The sequence below is a fragment of the Urocitellus parryii genome, chromosome 7, assembly GCF_045843805.1.
Source record: "Urocitellus parryii isolate mUroPar1 chromosome 7, mUroPar1.hap1, whole genome shotgun sequence".
NCBI classification, from domain to species: Eukaryota; Metazoa; Chordata; class Mammalia; order Rodentia; family Sciuridae; genus Urocitellus; species Urocitellus parryii.
In genome coordinates, this window is record NC_135537.1 from 137233016 (window position 1) to 137251621 (window position 18606).

The following is an 18606-nucleotide window of genomic DNA, read 5'->3' on the forward strand; positions in this document are numbered from 1 at the left end:
TCACTGGCCCCGCAAGAAGGAGACTTTGCCCCTGAGAAGTCTGACCAGAGCCCCCTTCATGTCCTTGTTCCGCAGGCTATAAATGAAGGGGTTCAGCAGGGGAGTCACTACTGTGTACATGACTGCAGCTGCTGTGTCCTCCACCACAGAATTAGAAGAAGAGGATGAGGGGCACAAATAAGCCCTGATCACTGTCCCAAAGAACAAGGTGACCACAGAGAGGTGTGAGCCACAGGTAGAGAAAGCCTTGAGCCTTCCCCGGGCAGAGGGAACTCTAAGGATAGCTGACACAATCCGGATATAAGAGACCAGGATGAGCAAAAAGGGGATCAAAATAACTGCACCCCCCAAGAAGAGAAGTACAAGTTCATTGACATGGGTATCAGAGCAAGAGACCTTCATTAGGGGTCCCAGGTCACAGAAGAAGTCAGGAATAGTCTTCTTAGAGCAGAAGGAGAGCCGGAATATGAGGAAAGTGTGGGTCATAGCCACAAAGTTTGTGAGGGTCCAGCAGGCAGTCACCATGAACATGCAGCGCTGGAAGCTCATGATCACTGCATAGTGGAGAGGGTGGCAAATAGCCACAAAGAGGTCATAGGCCATTGTGGCCAGGAGAAAGATGTCCATGTCCCCAAAAGTCAAGAAGAAGTAGAGCTGGGTCAGGCATCCTGCATAGGAGATGGACCTCCTTTGGGTGTGGATGTTCACCAGGGCTTTAGGCACAGTGGTGGAGGTGAACAGGATGTCTGCACATGAGAGGCTGGCGAGGAAGAAGTACATGGGGGTGTGGAGACGTGTGTCAGCACCAATGGCCAAGACAATGAGCAGGTTTCCCGCCACGGTGATCACGTACATCCACAGGAACAGCAGGAAGAGGATGTGCTGCTGCTCGGGCCGCTCAGAGAGTCCCCAGAGGGTGAACTCAAAGCTGTTGGTCTGATTCCCTCCTGCCATGATCCCAGAGGTCAGAGAGAAAGGTCTTGAATAAGCTCCATTAAAGCTCTGTAAAAATATTTCACTTCAGATCCTTGGTGAGCATGCCATCCTCCGAACTCTAGTGAAGAAGGAAAAATAATAATGTATTTGCCAATGTATTGACCACCTACTATGCACACAGTAAATTTTTATTAAATCCTACTACATACTTATGCTAGAAAGTATGGGGGACACAATTTAAGATACCTGACGTTGATTTCACTACATTTTTATCTGATCCAATTTTATTTGATTGTACTTTCTCTTTAGTGGTACTCTCAGAAGAGTCAAAAAACAAAGAGTACCCACTCATTGATTCATTCTACAGATATAGAGTACCACCTTTGGACCTGGTAGTGTTGGGTAAATAACACAGTGGCAATCCTAAACCTGGAAGGATTTTCAATCTGATGGGATGGACATAACTGCCTGTGTTAATGTCTTATCTCCATCATGTCGAATTAGGCACCAACTTTCTAAATAAGATTGCTATAACAAAAGAATCAAAACCAAGAATCAATAAATGGGATGGATTAAAACTAAAAAGCTTCTCAGCAAAAGAAACAATCAGTGAGGTGAATAGAGAGCCTACAGAATGGAAGCAAATCTTTACCACAAGCACATCAGATAGAGCACTAATCTCTAGGATATATAAAGCACTCAAAAACCTTAACACCAAAAAAACCCAAATAACCCAATTAATAAATGGGCCAAGGAACTGAATAGATACTTCTCAGAAGAGGATATACAATCAATCAAGAAATATATGAAAAAATGTTCATCATTGCCAGCAATTAGAGAAATGCAAATCAAAACTACTCTAAGATTTCATCTCACTCCAGCCAGAATGGCAACTATCAAGAATACAAACAACAATAAATGTTGGCGAGGATATGGGGGGGAAAGGCACACTCATACACTCCTGGTGGGACTGCAAATTGGTGCAGCCAATCTGGAAAGCAGTTTGGAGATTCCTTGGAAAACTTGGTTTGGAACCATTATTTGACCCAGCTATATGACTCCTCAGTTTATACCCAAAGGACTTAAAAATAGCATTCTACAGGCACACAGCCATATTAATGTTTATAGCAGCACAATTTACTATAGTTAAACTATGGAACCAACTCAGATGCCCTTCAGTAGATGAATGGATAGGGAAATTTGGTATATATACACAATGGAACATTACTCAGCATTCAAAGAGAACAAAATCATGGCATCTGCAGGTAAATGGATGAAGTTGGAGAACATAATGTTACGTGAAGCAAGCCAATCCCAAAAAACCAAAGGCCCAATGTTTTCTTTGATATGAGGATGCAGATGCATAATGGTGATGGGGGGGAGCATGGGAGGAATGGAGGAACTTTAGATAGGGAAAGAGGAGGGAGCGGAAAAGAGGGAGCAAGAGGGTAGAAATGATGGTGAAATGAGTTAGATATCATTACCCTAAGTACATGTATGAAGGCACAAATGGTGTGAAAATACTTTGTGTAAACAACCAATGATGTGAAAAAAATGTACTCTATATGTGTGATCTGAAATGAATCGCATTCTGCCATCACATATAACAAATTAGAATCAATAAATAAGAAAAAAATGTTTTTGATTCAAAGTTCCCTATCCATTCAAACCACTCTTAAACCTCATGTTGGACCTGTTCTGTTCCAGCGTATCCAAAGTCAATATTCTGAAGACAAAATTTCTTATTACCCATCCTTCCAGAAACCGGTATTTAATAATCAAACTATTTAATAAAGACCCATTAGGCACTCCAAGGTGTCAGTGAAACAGCGAAGAAGAAATCATAATCTCTAGCTCCAGAATCTCAAAATTGGTTTTACATGCATGCACGCTCACACACACACACACACACACACTTTGCTATATAAACAGAACAAGGCAGAAGGCTTCTGGGACAGAAATGTAGTTGAGAGTTTTACCAGAAGGATGTGGACAGCATAGTGAAACAAATTCTTTTTTTCTTTCTTTCTTTCTTTTTATTGGGGGTACTGGAGATTGAGCTCAGGGGCACTCAACTACTGGGCCACATCCCCAGTCCTATTCGGTATTTTATTTAGAGACAGGGTCTTAACACCTTAACACATTGCTGAGGCTGGCTTTGAATTTGTGATCTTCCTGCCTCAACCTCCCAAGTCACTGGGATTACAAGCATGTGCCACCCCATGAACAAACTCTTGTACAAAGGCCAAGAGGAAGGAAACCCTGAACAGGCCCAGCACAGGAAGCTGGAGAGATAATTGACTGAGATAAAGCGGGAAAGGGAACTAACTGAACTAACTCTGGAAAAGTTCTGAATTGAAAGCAAAGAATCTGAAATCTTAGAAGTTATAAGGAGTCCATAAAATTATTTGGGCAGGTAGAAATGTCAGGGCCAATACAAGAAAATCCCCTTCCCCCTTCCCCTCCCATGTGTGGAACTAACTGAGAGATCTGGAGTAGAAGGATCAGATGGTGTTCAAAAAAAACTTTTGTTACTAAAAAAAACTAGGTTGGAGAATGTGTCTTAGCTATGTTTATTAGGCGAACCTTTTAGGACTCACCTGGAAGGAAATGTATTTTCTCTTTCATAAAGTAATTTGGAATGGATTGGAATGGAAAGATGCACAAAAGCATAGTGGCTAATGTAAACAAAAGAACATAATCCCCATATCAAGCACGGCAGAACTCAGGACAAAAAGGATTAAATGATATGCAGGCTGCCTAGTAAAAATGAAATTTTTACCAGTAATTACATTCACAATTACTAAAAATACAATACCTATGCTATCTGAGCACCAAGTCAAACAGCAAAATTTTCCTGAAGTAGAAACTACAGAAAATACAGGAAAACATAGAAACATATTAATAAAAAGAGACTTAAGTAAACTTGTATCGTTCCAAGTCAGATTAATGATTAAAAGGTCAGGCTAAAGAATACTAAACAAAATAATAAAGTATGAATGTGTGAATGGGTGTACATATCTCTGCTTCAATCACAGCAATGAACACACTTTACTTTCAAGTGCCTATTGAACATATAGAAAAAGGTCACATAGAAAAAAATCAAATAAATTCCAAAAAGTAGCAATAATTCAACTAATGATCTCTGATGAAATAAAAATTAATTACCATAATTAATAAAAAAAAGAATAAAGTGACCTTTCGATCTGGAAAAGTATTTAAATACCTTTATTATATAACTCTTGGATTCAAAAGAATCAGATATTTTAAAAATCTAACTTTCATAAATGCATAACAGATTGTTGCCAACTACAGTCACCCTATGTGCTATAGAATACTGGAACTTATTCCTCCTATTTAACTGTATTTTGCCTCCTCTATCCAACCTACCTCCATTCACCACCACCCCTACTCTGCCTAGCCCCTGGTCAGCACAATTCTACATGTGTTGAATTGTCACATGGTACCCAGTAAATCTGTACAATTATGTGCTAATTAAAAATAAAATAAATTTTTAAAATATTTTTTTAGTTGTTGATGGACCTTTATTTTATTCCTTTATTTATACGCATTGCTGAGAATCGAACAAAATGTCTCACACATGTGAGTCAAGCGCTCTACCACTGACCCACAACCCCAGCCCCCCAAAATAAAATAACTTTTAAAGATAGGAATGGCAGAAATTTTAGAAAACAATAACAACAATAATAATGCCAAATATCAGAAGCTATATTATATTATTAACCCACTGCCTTAAGTGCTTACATAGGTAAATATAAAGAATAAAATACATGAATTAAGTATCTAATTCAAAACAGGACAACAAAAATAAATTGAAGGAAAACAGTGAGGGGAAAAATAAGCCAAAATTGAATTTGAAATCAGAAAATAAAGTAAGAAAACCCACTCTAAGGTCTTTTCAACAAATGATCTTGGAAGACAGCTATGCTCACCACTGGACCACCAGTGCCACCCACCAACAAATGGTTTTGGGATAACTGGATATCCACTTTCAAAAGAATAGATTTGAACCCCTGCCTCAGATCATATACAAAATTAATTAAAAATGGATCAAAGGCCTCAGCATAAGAACTAAAACTGTGAAAGTAATAGGAGAAAATACAGGCATAGATCTTCATGACCTTAAATAAGGCTATGGTTTCTTAGCTAAAACACTAAAAGCACACATCACAAAATAAAAAGTGGATGAAGTGCACATCATTGATTTTAAAACATTTGTGCTTCAATGGACACTATGAATAAAGGGGGAAAATAGCTCATAGAATGTGGGAGAAAATTTTCACCAATCATTTATTTGATGAGGGATTTAAGTCTAGACTATACAAAAAGCAATTACAATTAAATAATAATAAGGCAACTAACAATGATATGTTTAAGGAATTGGTTCAAACACAAGTTTTTCCAAGCTTTCTGATCCCATATAATGGGGCACATTTTTCTTTAAGTGAGTCTATATAATCATCTTCTATGGGTACCTGAACTAATGTTTTCATATGAAGAAAATAGTGGCTGTGGGTTTTGTAGACAATTATAAAATAAAATTGTTTCACACCAAACAAAAAAGAGACAAAGAAGGGGGGAAAGCCAGACATATCCATAGTGAGGTACGACTCCACACCCTCCAGGATGGCTAGCCAGATAACAAGTGTTAACAAGGATGTGCAGAAATTGGATCCCTCATACACTGCTGATGGGACTGCAAAATAGCTTGATCTTTTTGGAAAATAGTTTGGCTCAAAGGTTAAGTGTAGGGTTACCCTGTGACCCAGCAATTTGACCCCCTCCAAGATACATGAAAATGTACATTCACACAAAAACTTGCCACAAATGTTACTAACCCCATTATTCATAATAGACCAAAATTGAAGACAATCCAAATGCCCAACAACTGGTGAATGGCTGAAAAAACTGGCCTATCCATACAATGGAATAATATTTGGCAACAGAGAGGAATGATGCATGTTACATGTGTGGACCTTGAAAACATTACACCATGTGAAAGAAGCCAGTCACCAAGGGCCATACTGTATGACATGAGTGTCCAGAATAGGTGAATCTACAAACAGAAAGTAGACTGATTGCCAGGGCCTGGGAAAGGTGGGCAAGTGAGGGAGATGGCTGAAGAGTGAGGGATTTCTTTGGGATGATGAAAAGTCTCTGCATTCAGTTATGGTGATTGTTCTGCAACTCCATAAATACACTAAAAGCCATTACTTGGTATGGGGGGATTGTGTCGCATGGGTATGGTATGGGGGTTAAAACTCAATAAAACTGTTAGGTTTTATTACATCATTAATTCTTTAAGTTTCATTTATTCTTAAGTGACAAATAATACTTGTACATATTTATGGGGTATGATGTGACGTTTCCATATGTGTATACATCACAGAATGAAAGTTACAGTTAGGTAGGAGGAATAAATTCTAGGGATCTATAGCTACTAATGTCCTACACATTTCACAATAGCTAAAAAAGGGGATTTGGTAAGGGGGAGGGAGAAGGGACATGAAAAGAGAGAAACTGTGCATTGAAATTGACCAAATTATGCTATGTGCATAAATAGACCATGGGGAATTTCACCTTAAGTATGTCTATAAAGCACCAATTAAAAAAAAACAATAAATAAATAGCAGAAAGACCCATAGAATAGAGGAAGGGGAACATTTATTTGCATGGAATTAAGCAAAGAAGTCTTATGATTTAAAAAAAAAAAACATTAATAGCTCCCCCCCTCTCCTCCCCCCCACCCGCCCTCCTCTTCCTCTTCCCCCTTTTCCTCCTCCTCTTCTTCTTGTTTTGCGATGCAGACAGAGGTTTATTTAGGAAAGTAGAGGCACATTCAAGGTAGAATATGGGCCATCTTCAGAGGGAGAAACAGTGCCCCCCCCACATCATTTCTTATTTTGTGTACTTGAGTTCTCTCTCCCTTTGATTAACAATTGGTTTCTCTCTTTTATTGATTTATTTTAAGAAAAAAATTTCAGATAAAAATTTAACAGTTAAATTAACATATCCATCACTGCAAATATTTATCATTTCTCCATGGTGAGAACATTTAAAATCTTCAAAATGCTTTTATTAGTGCATTTTAGTTATACATAATAGCCAGGTTCATTTTGACATAATCCTACATGCATGGAATATAATTTGCTCTACCTAGATCCCCAGTCCTTGCTCTTTCCCTCCTCTTCTCCCTCCCTGGTTCTTTGAATGTGTCTCTACTTTCCTAAATAAACCTCTGTCTGCATCTCAAAAGAAGAAGAGGAGGTGGAAAAGGGGGAAGAGGAAGAAGAGGACAGGGTGGGGGAGGAATGGAGAAATATCAGGGAGATGTTAATGTTTTTTAAAATCATAAGACTTCTTTGCTTAACTCCATGCAAATAAATGTATAATACTAGATGAAATAAAACTATGAAAAAGCCAATACATCAAAAATAACCCTGGAATGGATAGAAAATCTAAGCCAATTACATTCCACAATGGAAAATAAATGATTGTATTTATCATTTTTCTCTTATTAAAAGTGTGATAGAAAATACTCAGAAATTTCAGGAGCTTAAAAAAGAGAAGGATTTGTTTGCTCATTTACATTACATATGAACTGAAGTTGTGTGTACCTTGATTAACTGTTTCATGTGCCCTCTTCATTCAGGTATCCATGCTGAAGAATCAGCCCTTCTTTGGGATGCCTTTCTTCGGTAAAAGAAGAAAAAAGCAAGACAACTTAATAGAAACACAATAACTTTTAAAGAGTTTGCCTGGAAAGGGCACACATCACATTCAGTCAAAGATTTGGGGTGTATAATCCTCTTTCAGGTAAAAAAGAAGACAATTGCTGACAAAATATAGTCTGGCCAGGTGTGATGGTGCATGCCATGTGATGAAAGAGAAGAACTCATATCAAATAAGACCAAAAGGGAGAGGGGTGGCAAAATACCTAGGTGGAAAAACTTCAAAACAGGTATTCAAGACATATGAGAGAAAACTCTCAAACTCTAATTAAAGTATCAGTTCAAGAAACATATATAAGATTATAAAATAGGGGCTAGGGTTGTGGCTCAGTGGTAGAGCACTCGCCTAGCAGGCATGAAGCTCTGGGTTCAATCCTCAGCACCACATAAAAATTAAAAATAAAGATATTGTGTCCACCTAAAGCTAAAAAATAAATATTTTTTTTAAAAAAGATTATAAAATGATGCTAAACACCATTCAATGAACAGCTGATAGAAACAGTTATTTGTAGGATATCAAACTAACATCACACTGAGTATCACCTGGTCACAGAAAGAAACAGAGTTTTATCCAGTTATTCCTCAAGTCCAGTAGGAGTTCTTAGCATTGGTCAGTCATGGCACACAACATCATATGATGTATTTTAGCCAAAATTATGTAACTTAAATGTAATCAGACTGCTAGAAATAAACTTCTGGTTATAAGAATACAGGATCCCAAGGAACAAGCTATTTCCACCAGGAGGAAATGATCAGAAGGATCCAACAGCCCATGTCACCATGGGCACAGGAGTCAACACGGCTTTGTGTTGAATGGCCTGGGCTGGGACCTGAAAATTTGAGAAAATAAGTTCCAGGTGATGCTAATGCTGCAGTGAGTGAACTCGATTAGGAGAAAGAGGAGATAGGGTCTATCTCTTCATGCAGTCACTGCTATGAAAAATGAACTGTCATAGACTAAAAAAACTACAGTGGGAATTTTAACAATGAGCCACAATGCATAGTCCTGGATAGGACTCCTATTTTGACAAACCAACTTGAAAGGATAATTTGGGGGATAACTGGAAAAAGTTGAAAATGGACTAGTGATAGACAATAATAAAGAGTTATTAATTAGATTGTTATAAAAATGTTATTTGGGGTATAAAGGACTTCGGGTTTTTCTCTCATTTTTTCTTTGTTTATTAAGATGCAGGATAAATATTTAGGGGACTAAAGCCACAATAATTATAATTTACTTTAAAATATCTTGGCATAAATATGTGAATTTTGAAAACTTGTACCAGGTACAGATGATATCTGTATGGATACTCCAGAAAAGACTATCTGCTTTGTAAAATACAAATGTAAGACTCCTCCCAACAATTCAGATGAAGAAGACAAAGAAATTGAAATAATGAGAAAATAAATCATAGTTAAAGGGAATAGAGATCCAAGATTCACTCTAGAATTTCAAAACCCCAAAGGAAGTAAAATATTAGAACCAGAAACAATTTTTACTAAATGGAAGGGTCACACATTTGTAAACCTAAATGGTTCTAGGAACTCTGCACATAATTTTTGAAGGATAAAAAGATTTATACATTTACACATCCTGAGATTTTTTTAAATTTCAAAGATAAACAGTCATCAAATACTAAACCGCATGTATTGAGAGTTTACTGTCCAGATGATTCCCAAAGTGCTCTACCTTCTTATCTTGTTTACCCTTCATTTTGTATCAAGAAGAAATAGGGTTTGAATCTTGATTCTACCACTAAAAAGCTGTGTGAATTATGCAAGATCTCTGAACATCAATTTCCTCACCTGTAAGTGGAGACAATAAATGACTTCTTCTTGCTACAAAATGAGCTTAAACAAGATAAGACAGGTAGAGAATGTTGGGAAGCATCAGGTCACAACATAAACATCTCCAAGGAGGCTCATGGGCTTTCTGCACTTGCTGGCTATCCTGACATACATCTTTCCTGCCCCTATTTTTAACACCACTATAATTTACCACAATATCACCACTGTAATTGGTAAGTCCAGCTTCACCATCAGATGCAAGCTTCTTAAGTCATGTCCCTGTGTGTTTCATTCACCACAGTGATTCCCCAGTGCTTAAGGTAATGCCTGGCACAAAAGAGATCTTCAAGATACATAGGATGCCACAAGTAATCGAATACATGAACACTGGACACGCATCACTCAGCTCCTCCATTCTGTGTTCAGAGGGAGGCACGTGGAAGTGAAAGGAAAGATGCTTTCCCTGAGTTTGTGTGGAGGTTTCTAGAGAGGTGCTGTCTACTACCTCTGAATTCCAAGAAGTTTAAAACGCTGCCCTGTTGGGCTGGAGATATAGCTCAGTTAGTAGAGTGCTTGCCCCACATGCACAAGGCCCTGGGTTCAATTCCCAGCCCCACAAAAAAGATTTTTTAAAAACTGTCCTGTCTGCAATCAGGTCCAATGAACCAACAATAGGCTTGCCTTAAAGCACTTACAGCAGAATAAGAGATTATAATAGACATTCTCTGCTCCCTCCCATACCTAATGGATAGGATCAGTCCCATAAGAAGGAGCTTCTCAGCCAAAGTACAGGTCCCCTTTCCTGGAGCACCCACCTTTCTAAGTGTTTCTTCTGGGATGAGAGTAGGAAATCCAAAGACTTCACCAGTTGGTCCTCCAGCACCTGGGGTTGGCTTGTTTGAAAATACTTCCCAGGCCACACCAGCCTGGGGGGATCCTCCTCCATCTGCTCTCACCCATCATTTTTTTCTGTACCCCCCTCACCCAAAAATCTGCTCACTCCAAGACTGCCTGGAGCATCTCTTGTCTTTTGGCTGGAAAGACTTTCAAGCTTACATCAATTTTTCCTGCCAAACTGTGCAATTGTCAAGACTTCATTGTACTTTCATTATCAAATGATGAAATCTTGTCTTCTCTATTTGACTTGGGCTTGCTAGAGATGAAGAGCAAGCTTTATTTACACAATCCTCACAAGACCTAGGACACACTAGCTTTGCTGTGGTGAACAGGGGCCCTCTCATGTCCCACCCTAGTTGTGAGCCTCACCCCACGGCCTGTGCCCATCTCAGCCACAATTACAATGACCTGGTGCCTCCTCTTCAGTCCTCTAAGTCAGGGACTTAACATGAAAAAGCTGTCAGCACTCTGAGACTGTCTCTGTCTGGAACAAAGAGTATGATAACAAGCTTGCTTGCCCCCTCTGGTGCAGTGGGACTTTCCTGCACCCCAACTGCAGCTGGACTGCAGATGGGGGGGTATTCCTTTCATCAACATCAGGACCTCTGAAACAGCCAGAGTCTCAGTCCTGGACTATGAGAGGACTTATCCATCTATTTACAACCCAGGTAGAATCAGTGTGAGCTCTCTAGTGTCCTCTGGGAGGCTGGAGCTTCATAATTGTCCCATGCCCCACACATTCCCTCAGGAGCAATTTCTTAGAAGGGGGAAAGATAAGGTCCAGTGGCATTGGGCTTCCTCCAATAAAAATACAAATAAATAACAGGTAGAAGTATGTTTCTTGTACTGAACTAAAGGGCCCGTTCCATCCATTAAAAAAGAAAAAAATATCCTTTGGTCCACAACATTTGAAATTATTTTCTTTAAATGAAGTCAGAAATGTGCTCTGTTAGTATTTCATCGTGTGGAATTCTTGTGGAAAGGGAATAACTACTCAGATAGCAAAAAAATATATGAAGTCATTTACATTATCATTTCAGCATGGATTTTTTTTTTTATCACAGTGTTTATAAGAAGGTCATCCTAATCATGGTTGGGCATGGGGAGGGGACCAAGAGTGAGACACAAGGCTCAATGGAAATATGCCAAGAGACAGAGAAGCCAAATTCAGGGGGTTTTGTTGGTCAAGTTTGGGACAATGGAGTAACAAAATAAATTATGGAATTAATTATAACCAAAATAATGAAGTAAAAGTAAGTATATCATACTGACAAATAGATTAATGAATGAATGGGCAAATGAATGAATAAATAAATAAATAAGCAAAGCAACAAGAAAGAAAAGTTCTTCCTAGGGATAGAATTTCAACTTATAAATTTTGAAGCCAGGATGGCATTAGGATAAAAAAAAAAGCAATACTGAGCAAACATCACAGTAATAGTTGCTGCAGGATATTTATTTATGACAAAGGAAAATTAGTGTCTGCTCAGGACACACTTCTGTGTATATATAACCTATTTTAAGTAATTTTAAGAGTCAACATGCCTGTATTAGAACAAATCATGGGGCTTCTGAATCGATGCACTGAGAAGAACAAAATATCATTTCTGTGGTATTCCTGGCAAAATGTGCACACCCTGAACCTCAGTATAAGAAAACAGCAGACAAAATCCTTACAAGGCAATTCTGGAGTGATGTCAACAAAATGATAGTCAGCACTGAATGCCAGTGCCCAGATGTCCCACTCCTCATTGCACTGTCTCACTTCCTCCCCACCAGTGCCCTTACCTAAGCATGGCACCTGGAGGATTGAGCACTGGAATGGGGCTGCAACTTTAAACCCTCACCCCTATAACCCGGAATCTTCCTTCAAAGAAACAGGCACTATTAACAAAAGGGAAATTGTAAATAAAAATATTGGGTTTTGTAGCTACAGAGGGAAGACAGATTTCTGAGCTGGAAATCAGCTTTTAAGTGTGGTTCATTTGATCCACTGTTTTCAAATGTCAAATTAAACAATTAAACAAAATACTCTATTTTACTCCCTGTCTAGGATAAAGACCTAAGTGACAGTTTTCAGCTGTAAGCATCCTGTTCAGTTGTCAGATAATCATCTTGGAAAAAAATTTTTTTCAAGGTACTTGGATTTCAAAGATTACATTTATGTCCTATGGAATGTAACTGTCTTTATTTGTTAGATTTGTTTTTAAATGACACATGATTGTTGTATATATTTGTGGGGGACTGTGTGATGTTTTGATGCTACCATACATTTTGTAATGATCAAAACAGCATCTGTGGGATAATCTTTCATCTCAGGTGAAAATGAAAGAAAAATCAAGATAAACACAGCATTTCCAACAACAGTCTTTCTCTAAAGCAGGCAGCTAATGCACAGCTCACGCTGCTGCCAGGAATGTGAACTTTAGTCTTCTGTACCCTTCCATCTGAAATGACAGGTTACATGATGGGGCACATCAAGAGGGCTTTGGACCCTTCTTTTATGGGCATTTTCATTCTGTTAATACGTTCTTCTCTTTATCTTCTTTTGGCCACTATCCACTCTTCTTCACCTTTCACTAGAAGTTTCAAATTCTCCCAGTCTTCAAATACATGGTCTTTGTTAAATTATTGAGAGGTAAAATATAGATTGCTTAAAGCTATGTCAAGAAAATGCTATTAAGAATATTTTCAGTATTTTCATTTAATTTTGCAAACATAAGAAATAACCTGGCTGGGTATAGAATGTTGAGTTGTAAGATTTTCTTCTGGCATGGGTATTTTCAGGAAAAATCTCAAGCCACTTTTAACTCCTATTTGTTTTTAAATAATGTGTTATTCTTTGGCATTGACATTTTTCTGGGAAAAAGTCATTCTCATCAATAAAATACAAAAATATCAGTTGTGCATGGTGGCACCTGTAACAATACCAGCAACCTAGAAGTCTGAGGCAGGAGGACAAAAATTTGAGCCCATCCTGACAACTTAGCAAAACCCTCTGTCAACATAAAAAATAAATAAGATAGGAGGCTGTGGCTCTGTGGTAGGGCACCCCAGGCTTCAATCCCCAACACTTTGTAATAGGGACAATGGCAAGAACATGTGTCTTAAGTCACCCTATTTGAGATTAGCTCTACTTTACAATTTACACCTTGTAAAGTTATTTTTTTGTTTTTACTTTTGCCAAGTGTTGGAAATTGTAAAAAAAAAAATCACCTTTGAATGAATGATATGCTAATGGTTGGACTCAACTATTGCAGGAAAAAGATGTAAATACTGGTCCCGAGATCACCTCATCAGTAATCTTCCTTTAGTTTTTCAGAGTCTGGGACAGTTGATGGTCTTCAGATAATATCAAAGTATGAGCCAAGGACTTCTAATTCTGTTCTATAGTTATAAATGGAATACTGTTTAACATGCAAGGATTAATGTGTCTATCTAAAGAATTCTAGAGATGGCCTATGAGATGAAAGTTAATTGTTATCCCAGGGATATTCTGAAAGAAAATAAAAGAAACACAGCCCCTGGATGACAAAGACCCCATTCAGTAGGTAGCCTTCCTTTACCATCCCACACACCTCCTTTCCTCCCTGTGAAATCCCTTTCAAGTACCTGAGTTCCCTAAGAGGATGTTTGAGGATGAAAGCCCCTCCATCTTCACAGGGATGGCCCTTGAATGAACCCAACTTCCTGCACTTCAACTCACATACCCCAAGTACTGGCTTTTTAGAAGCAAGCAAAAAGACTTAGAGCCTGTAAGAATTTTACACCTACCATGCAGAGTCTGATACAAGATGTGGTAAAATACATATATACATATAGTAAAATAGGAAGTGAATACTCCATAAGGGTAATGTTATGATGTTGGTTTAGAGGTGGTAAAATGCCAGTTAACTCTGTTCCAAATACCATATTAAAAATTTCTTCCAGTGCTCACTTTGGCAGCAAATACACTAAAATTGGAACAATACAGAGAAGATTAGCATGGCCACTGTACAAGATGTCTTGCAAATTCATGAAGCATTCCATATTTTGTATTTTTAAAATTTTCACTTTATATATATTTTTCTCTCATTTATCTGTTTCCCTTGATTCTCTTTCTGTCTTTTCCTCTGCTAACAGCAAATCTCTATTGTTCTCTTTTTCAATCCTCCTCTAGTTTTTTAGTTCTATCTTCTCTCCTCCTCCCACATAATCATCACATCCTATATCATGCGTCTTCTCTCCCAGTCCATCATTTGAAATTATAAACTCTTTTGCAAACTTATTGTTTTATTGTGCAATAACTAATTACATTGTTCCTGTTTATTATGACAATTAATATTGTAAACATCATAGCAGAAACTATTTGGTTTAATGCTATTTATTGTATGCATTGATTGTTATTATTTGTTTCACCCTAAACTGTTAGTTACTGGAAACCTCAGCGACACTATAAGTCCACAGGATAGAAACTTTATTGCTTCAGATCCATACTGTTAGATGAGTAGATATACAAACAACATGAAAAACCAAGAGAACAAATCATACCCCCCAAAAAAAACCCAATAGAATCCATCAAAACCACAGAGAAAGAAGTGTTAGATAAGGAGTTAAGAATGTACATATTTAAACTGATCCATGAGGTAAAGGACAATGTAAGGAGTGAAATAAGAGAAAAAATACAGGAAGCAAAAGATCATTTCAGGGAGGAAGAGCAGGAAGAAAAGATTGACATTAAACAGAGGCACGAGATGGGAGGGAAAGAGAGAGAAAAGGGGAATTGCATGGAAATGGAAAGAGACCCTCATTGTTATAAAAAACTACATAAAAGAGGTTGTGAGGGGAATTGGAAGAAAAATAAGGAGAGAAATGAATTACAGTAGGTGGGATAGAAAGAGAAGATGGGGGGAGGGGGATAGTAGAGGATAGGAAAGGTAGCAGAATACAACAGTCACTAGTATGGCATTATGTAAAAATGTGAATGTGTAACAGATGTGATTCTGCAATCTGTATTTGGGGTAAAAATGGGAGTTCATAACTCACTTGAAACTAATGTTTGAAATATGATATGTCAAGAGCTTTGTAAGGTTTTGAACAACCAATAAAAAAAAAAGACTCAGTTCAACTCTGTTGAGATTCCTGACTCCTGGAAACTGAAATAATAAATGTGTCTTTTTTGAGTCACTAAGTTCCTGGTTTCTGGTAATGTGCCAAGCAAAACAGAAAACAAATATGAATGGATTTTAGTAAGTAAACAAATGTTTTGATATGATTTGATAAAGCGTGTTCTAGCTAATATTGAATAATCCACACAAACTCTAAATAAGTGTTTACTAATGGTTTTTATTCAGTGTCAAAAACTTGAAAAATGTGGTACTCCCAAGGAAATTTTACAGTTACATTTAAAAGAATCAGTATAATGTATCTGGACTGTATCAGTTACTCAATTGTGTTTTTCCATTCAGTGACACATCATAGGATTAATATTGTAACGAAAGAGAATATGAAAACTTAAATTCTTTTTTTTTTTTGGTACTGGAAATAAAAACAAGTGGGGTTTAACCACTGAGCCACAAAAAAAGATCATTTCAATAAATAGATATTCTGAAAAACAAGCAAGGATAAATTTTCAAAATGAAGAAATCAATAAACCAAATAAAAAAATCAATGGAAAGCATTACCATCATACTAGAACAACTGAAAGACAGAGTTTCAGGTAATGAAGATGAAATTTACAATCCTGAAAATAAAGGTGACATAAAAGATTTTAAGAGATAATAAACAGAAATATGGGACAACATGAAAAGATCATATTTAAGATTTATTGGAATAGAAAAGTACTCAGAGATAGAAATCAAAGCACAATCTTTTCTTTTTTTTATTGATTGTTCCAAACATTACAGAGCTCTTGATAAATCATCTTTCATACTCTATTGCGTTTTGAACTCCCATTTCTACCCCAAATACAGATAGCAGAATCACATCTGTTACATACTCACATTTTTACATAATGGCATATTAGTGACTGTCTTGATCTGCTACCTTTCCTAACCCCTACTATCCCCCCTCCCCTCCCACCTTCCCTCTTTGCCTCCTCTGCTGTTGTTCAATTCTCTCCCTTTTTCCCCCCTCCCCCTTGCCCATCATAACCTCTTATACTTTTGTGTATCATTGAAGGTCTCCTACCATTTGCATATCCTTTCCCTTCTCTCTCCCTTTCTCTCCCCCGATTCGTCTTTGTTTACAGTTAGTCTTTTCCTCATGCTCTTCCTTCCTGTTTTGTTCTTAGTTGCTCTCTTTATATCAAAGGAGATATTTGGCATTTGTTTTTTAGGGCTTGGCTAGCTTCACTTAACATAATCTGCTCTAATGCCATCTATTTCCCTGCAAATTCTATGATTTTATCATTTCTTAGTGCTGCATAATACTCCATTGTATATAGATGCCACATTTTTTTTATCCATTCATCTATTGAAGGGCATCTAGGTTGGTTCCACAGTCTAGCTATTGTGAATTGTGCCACTATAATCATTGATGTGGCCGTATCCCTATAGTGCGCTCTTTTAAGGTCCTCAGGGAATAGTCCGAGAAGGGCTATAGCTGGGTCAAATGGTGGATCCATTCCCAGCTTTCCCAGGAATCTCCATACTGCTTTCCAAATTGACCTCACCATTTTGCAGTCCCACCAGCAGTGTACAAGTGTACCCTTTTCCCCACATCCTCGCCAACACTTATTGTTGTTTGACTTCCTAATGGCTGCCAATCTTACTGGAGTGAGATGGTATCTTAGGGTGGTTTTGATTTGCATTTCTCTGATTGCTAATGATGGTGAGCATTTTTTCATGTACTTGTTGATTGATTGTATGTCCTCCTCTGAGAAATGTCTGTTCAGGTCCTTGGCCCATTTGTTGATTGGATTATTTGTTATCTTATTATTTAATTTTTGAGTTCTTTGTACATTCTGGATATTAGGGCTCTATCTGATGTGTGGGGGGTAAAAATTTGTTCCCAGGATGTAGGCTCTCTATTTACCTCTTTTATTGTTTCTCTTGCTGAGAAAAAACTTTTTAGTTTAAGTAAGTCCCATTCGTTTATTCTTGTTGTTAACTCTTGGGCTATGGGAGTCCTATTAAGGAATTTGGAGCCCGACCCCACAATATGTAGATCGTAGCCAACTTTTTCTTCTATCAGACGCAGTGTCTCTGGTTTGATATCTAGCTCCTTGATCCATTTTGAGTTAACTTTTGTGGCTGGTGAGAGAAAGGGATTCAATTTAATTTTGTTGCATATGGATTTCCAATTTTCCCAGCACCATTTGTTGAAGATGCTATCCTTCCTCCATTGCATGTTTTTAGCCCCTTTATCAAATATAAGATAGTTGTAACTTTGTGGATTAGTCTCTGTGTCCTCTATTCTGTACCGTTGGTCCACCCGCCTGTTTTGGTACCAGTACCATGCTGTTTTTGTTACTATTGCTTTGTAGTACAGTTTGAACTCTGGTATCGCTATACCTCCAGATTCACACTTCCTGCTTAGACTTGCTTTTGCTATTCTGGGTCTTTTGTTTTTCCATATGAATTTCATGATTGCTTTATCTATTTCTTCAAGAAATGCCGTTGGGATTTTGATTGGCATCGCATTAAACCTGTAGAGAACTTTGGGTAATATCGCCATTTTGATGATGTTAGTTCTGCCTATCCATGAACAGGGTACATTTTTCCATCTTCTGAGATCTTCTTCTATCTCTCTCTTTAGGGTTCTGTAGTTTTCATTGTATAAATCTTTCACCTCTTTTGTTAGGTTGATTCCCAAGTATCTTATTTTCTTTGGGGATATTGTGAATGGAGTGGTTTTCCTTATTTCCATTTCAGAGGTTTTGTTGCTGATATACAGGAATGCCTTTGATTTATGCGTGTTGATTTTATAACCTGCCACTTTGCTGAATTCATTTATTAACTCTAGCAGCTTCTTTGTAGACCCTTTTGGGTCTGTTAAGTATATTATCATGTCATCCGCAAATAGCGATAATTTAACTTCTTCTTTTCCTATTTTTATGCCTTTAATTTCTTTTGTCTGTCTAATTGCTCTGGCTAGTACTTCGAGAACTAAATTGAATAGAAGTGGTGATAGAGGGCACCCCTGTCTTGTTCCAGATTTTAGAGGGAATGCCTTCAATTTTTCTCCATTTAGGATGATGCTAGCCTGAGGTTTAGCATATATAGCTTTTACAATGTTGAGGTACGTTCCTGTT

The 18606-nt window shown here is 37.6% G+C and overlaps 1 protein-coding gene and 1 non-coding gene across 2 annotated transcripts; one reads left to right on the top strand and one right to left on the bottom strand.

The window, feature by feature from the left end:
• LOC144255954 (olfactory receptor 1P1-like) lies at window positions 1-960 on the bottom strand. The gene has a single exon (XM_077801100.1). It carries the CDS (start codon window positions 952-954, stop codon window positions 1-3), a length of 954 nt encoding a protein of 317 aa, XP_077657226.1. The 5' UTR covers window positions 955-960.
• Window positions 961-14302: 13342 nt separating this feature from the next.
• LOC144256312 (U6 spliceosomal RNA) lies at window positions 14303-14408 on the top strand. Its single transcript, XR_013344084.1, has one exon. It is a non-coding gene; the product is annotated as a U6 spliceosomal RNA (small nuclear RNA).
• Window positions 14409-18606: the final 4198 nt, after the last annotated feature.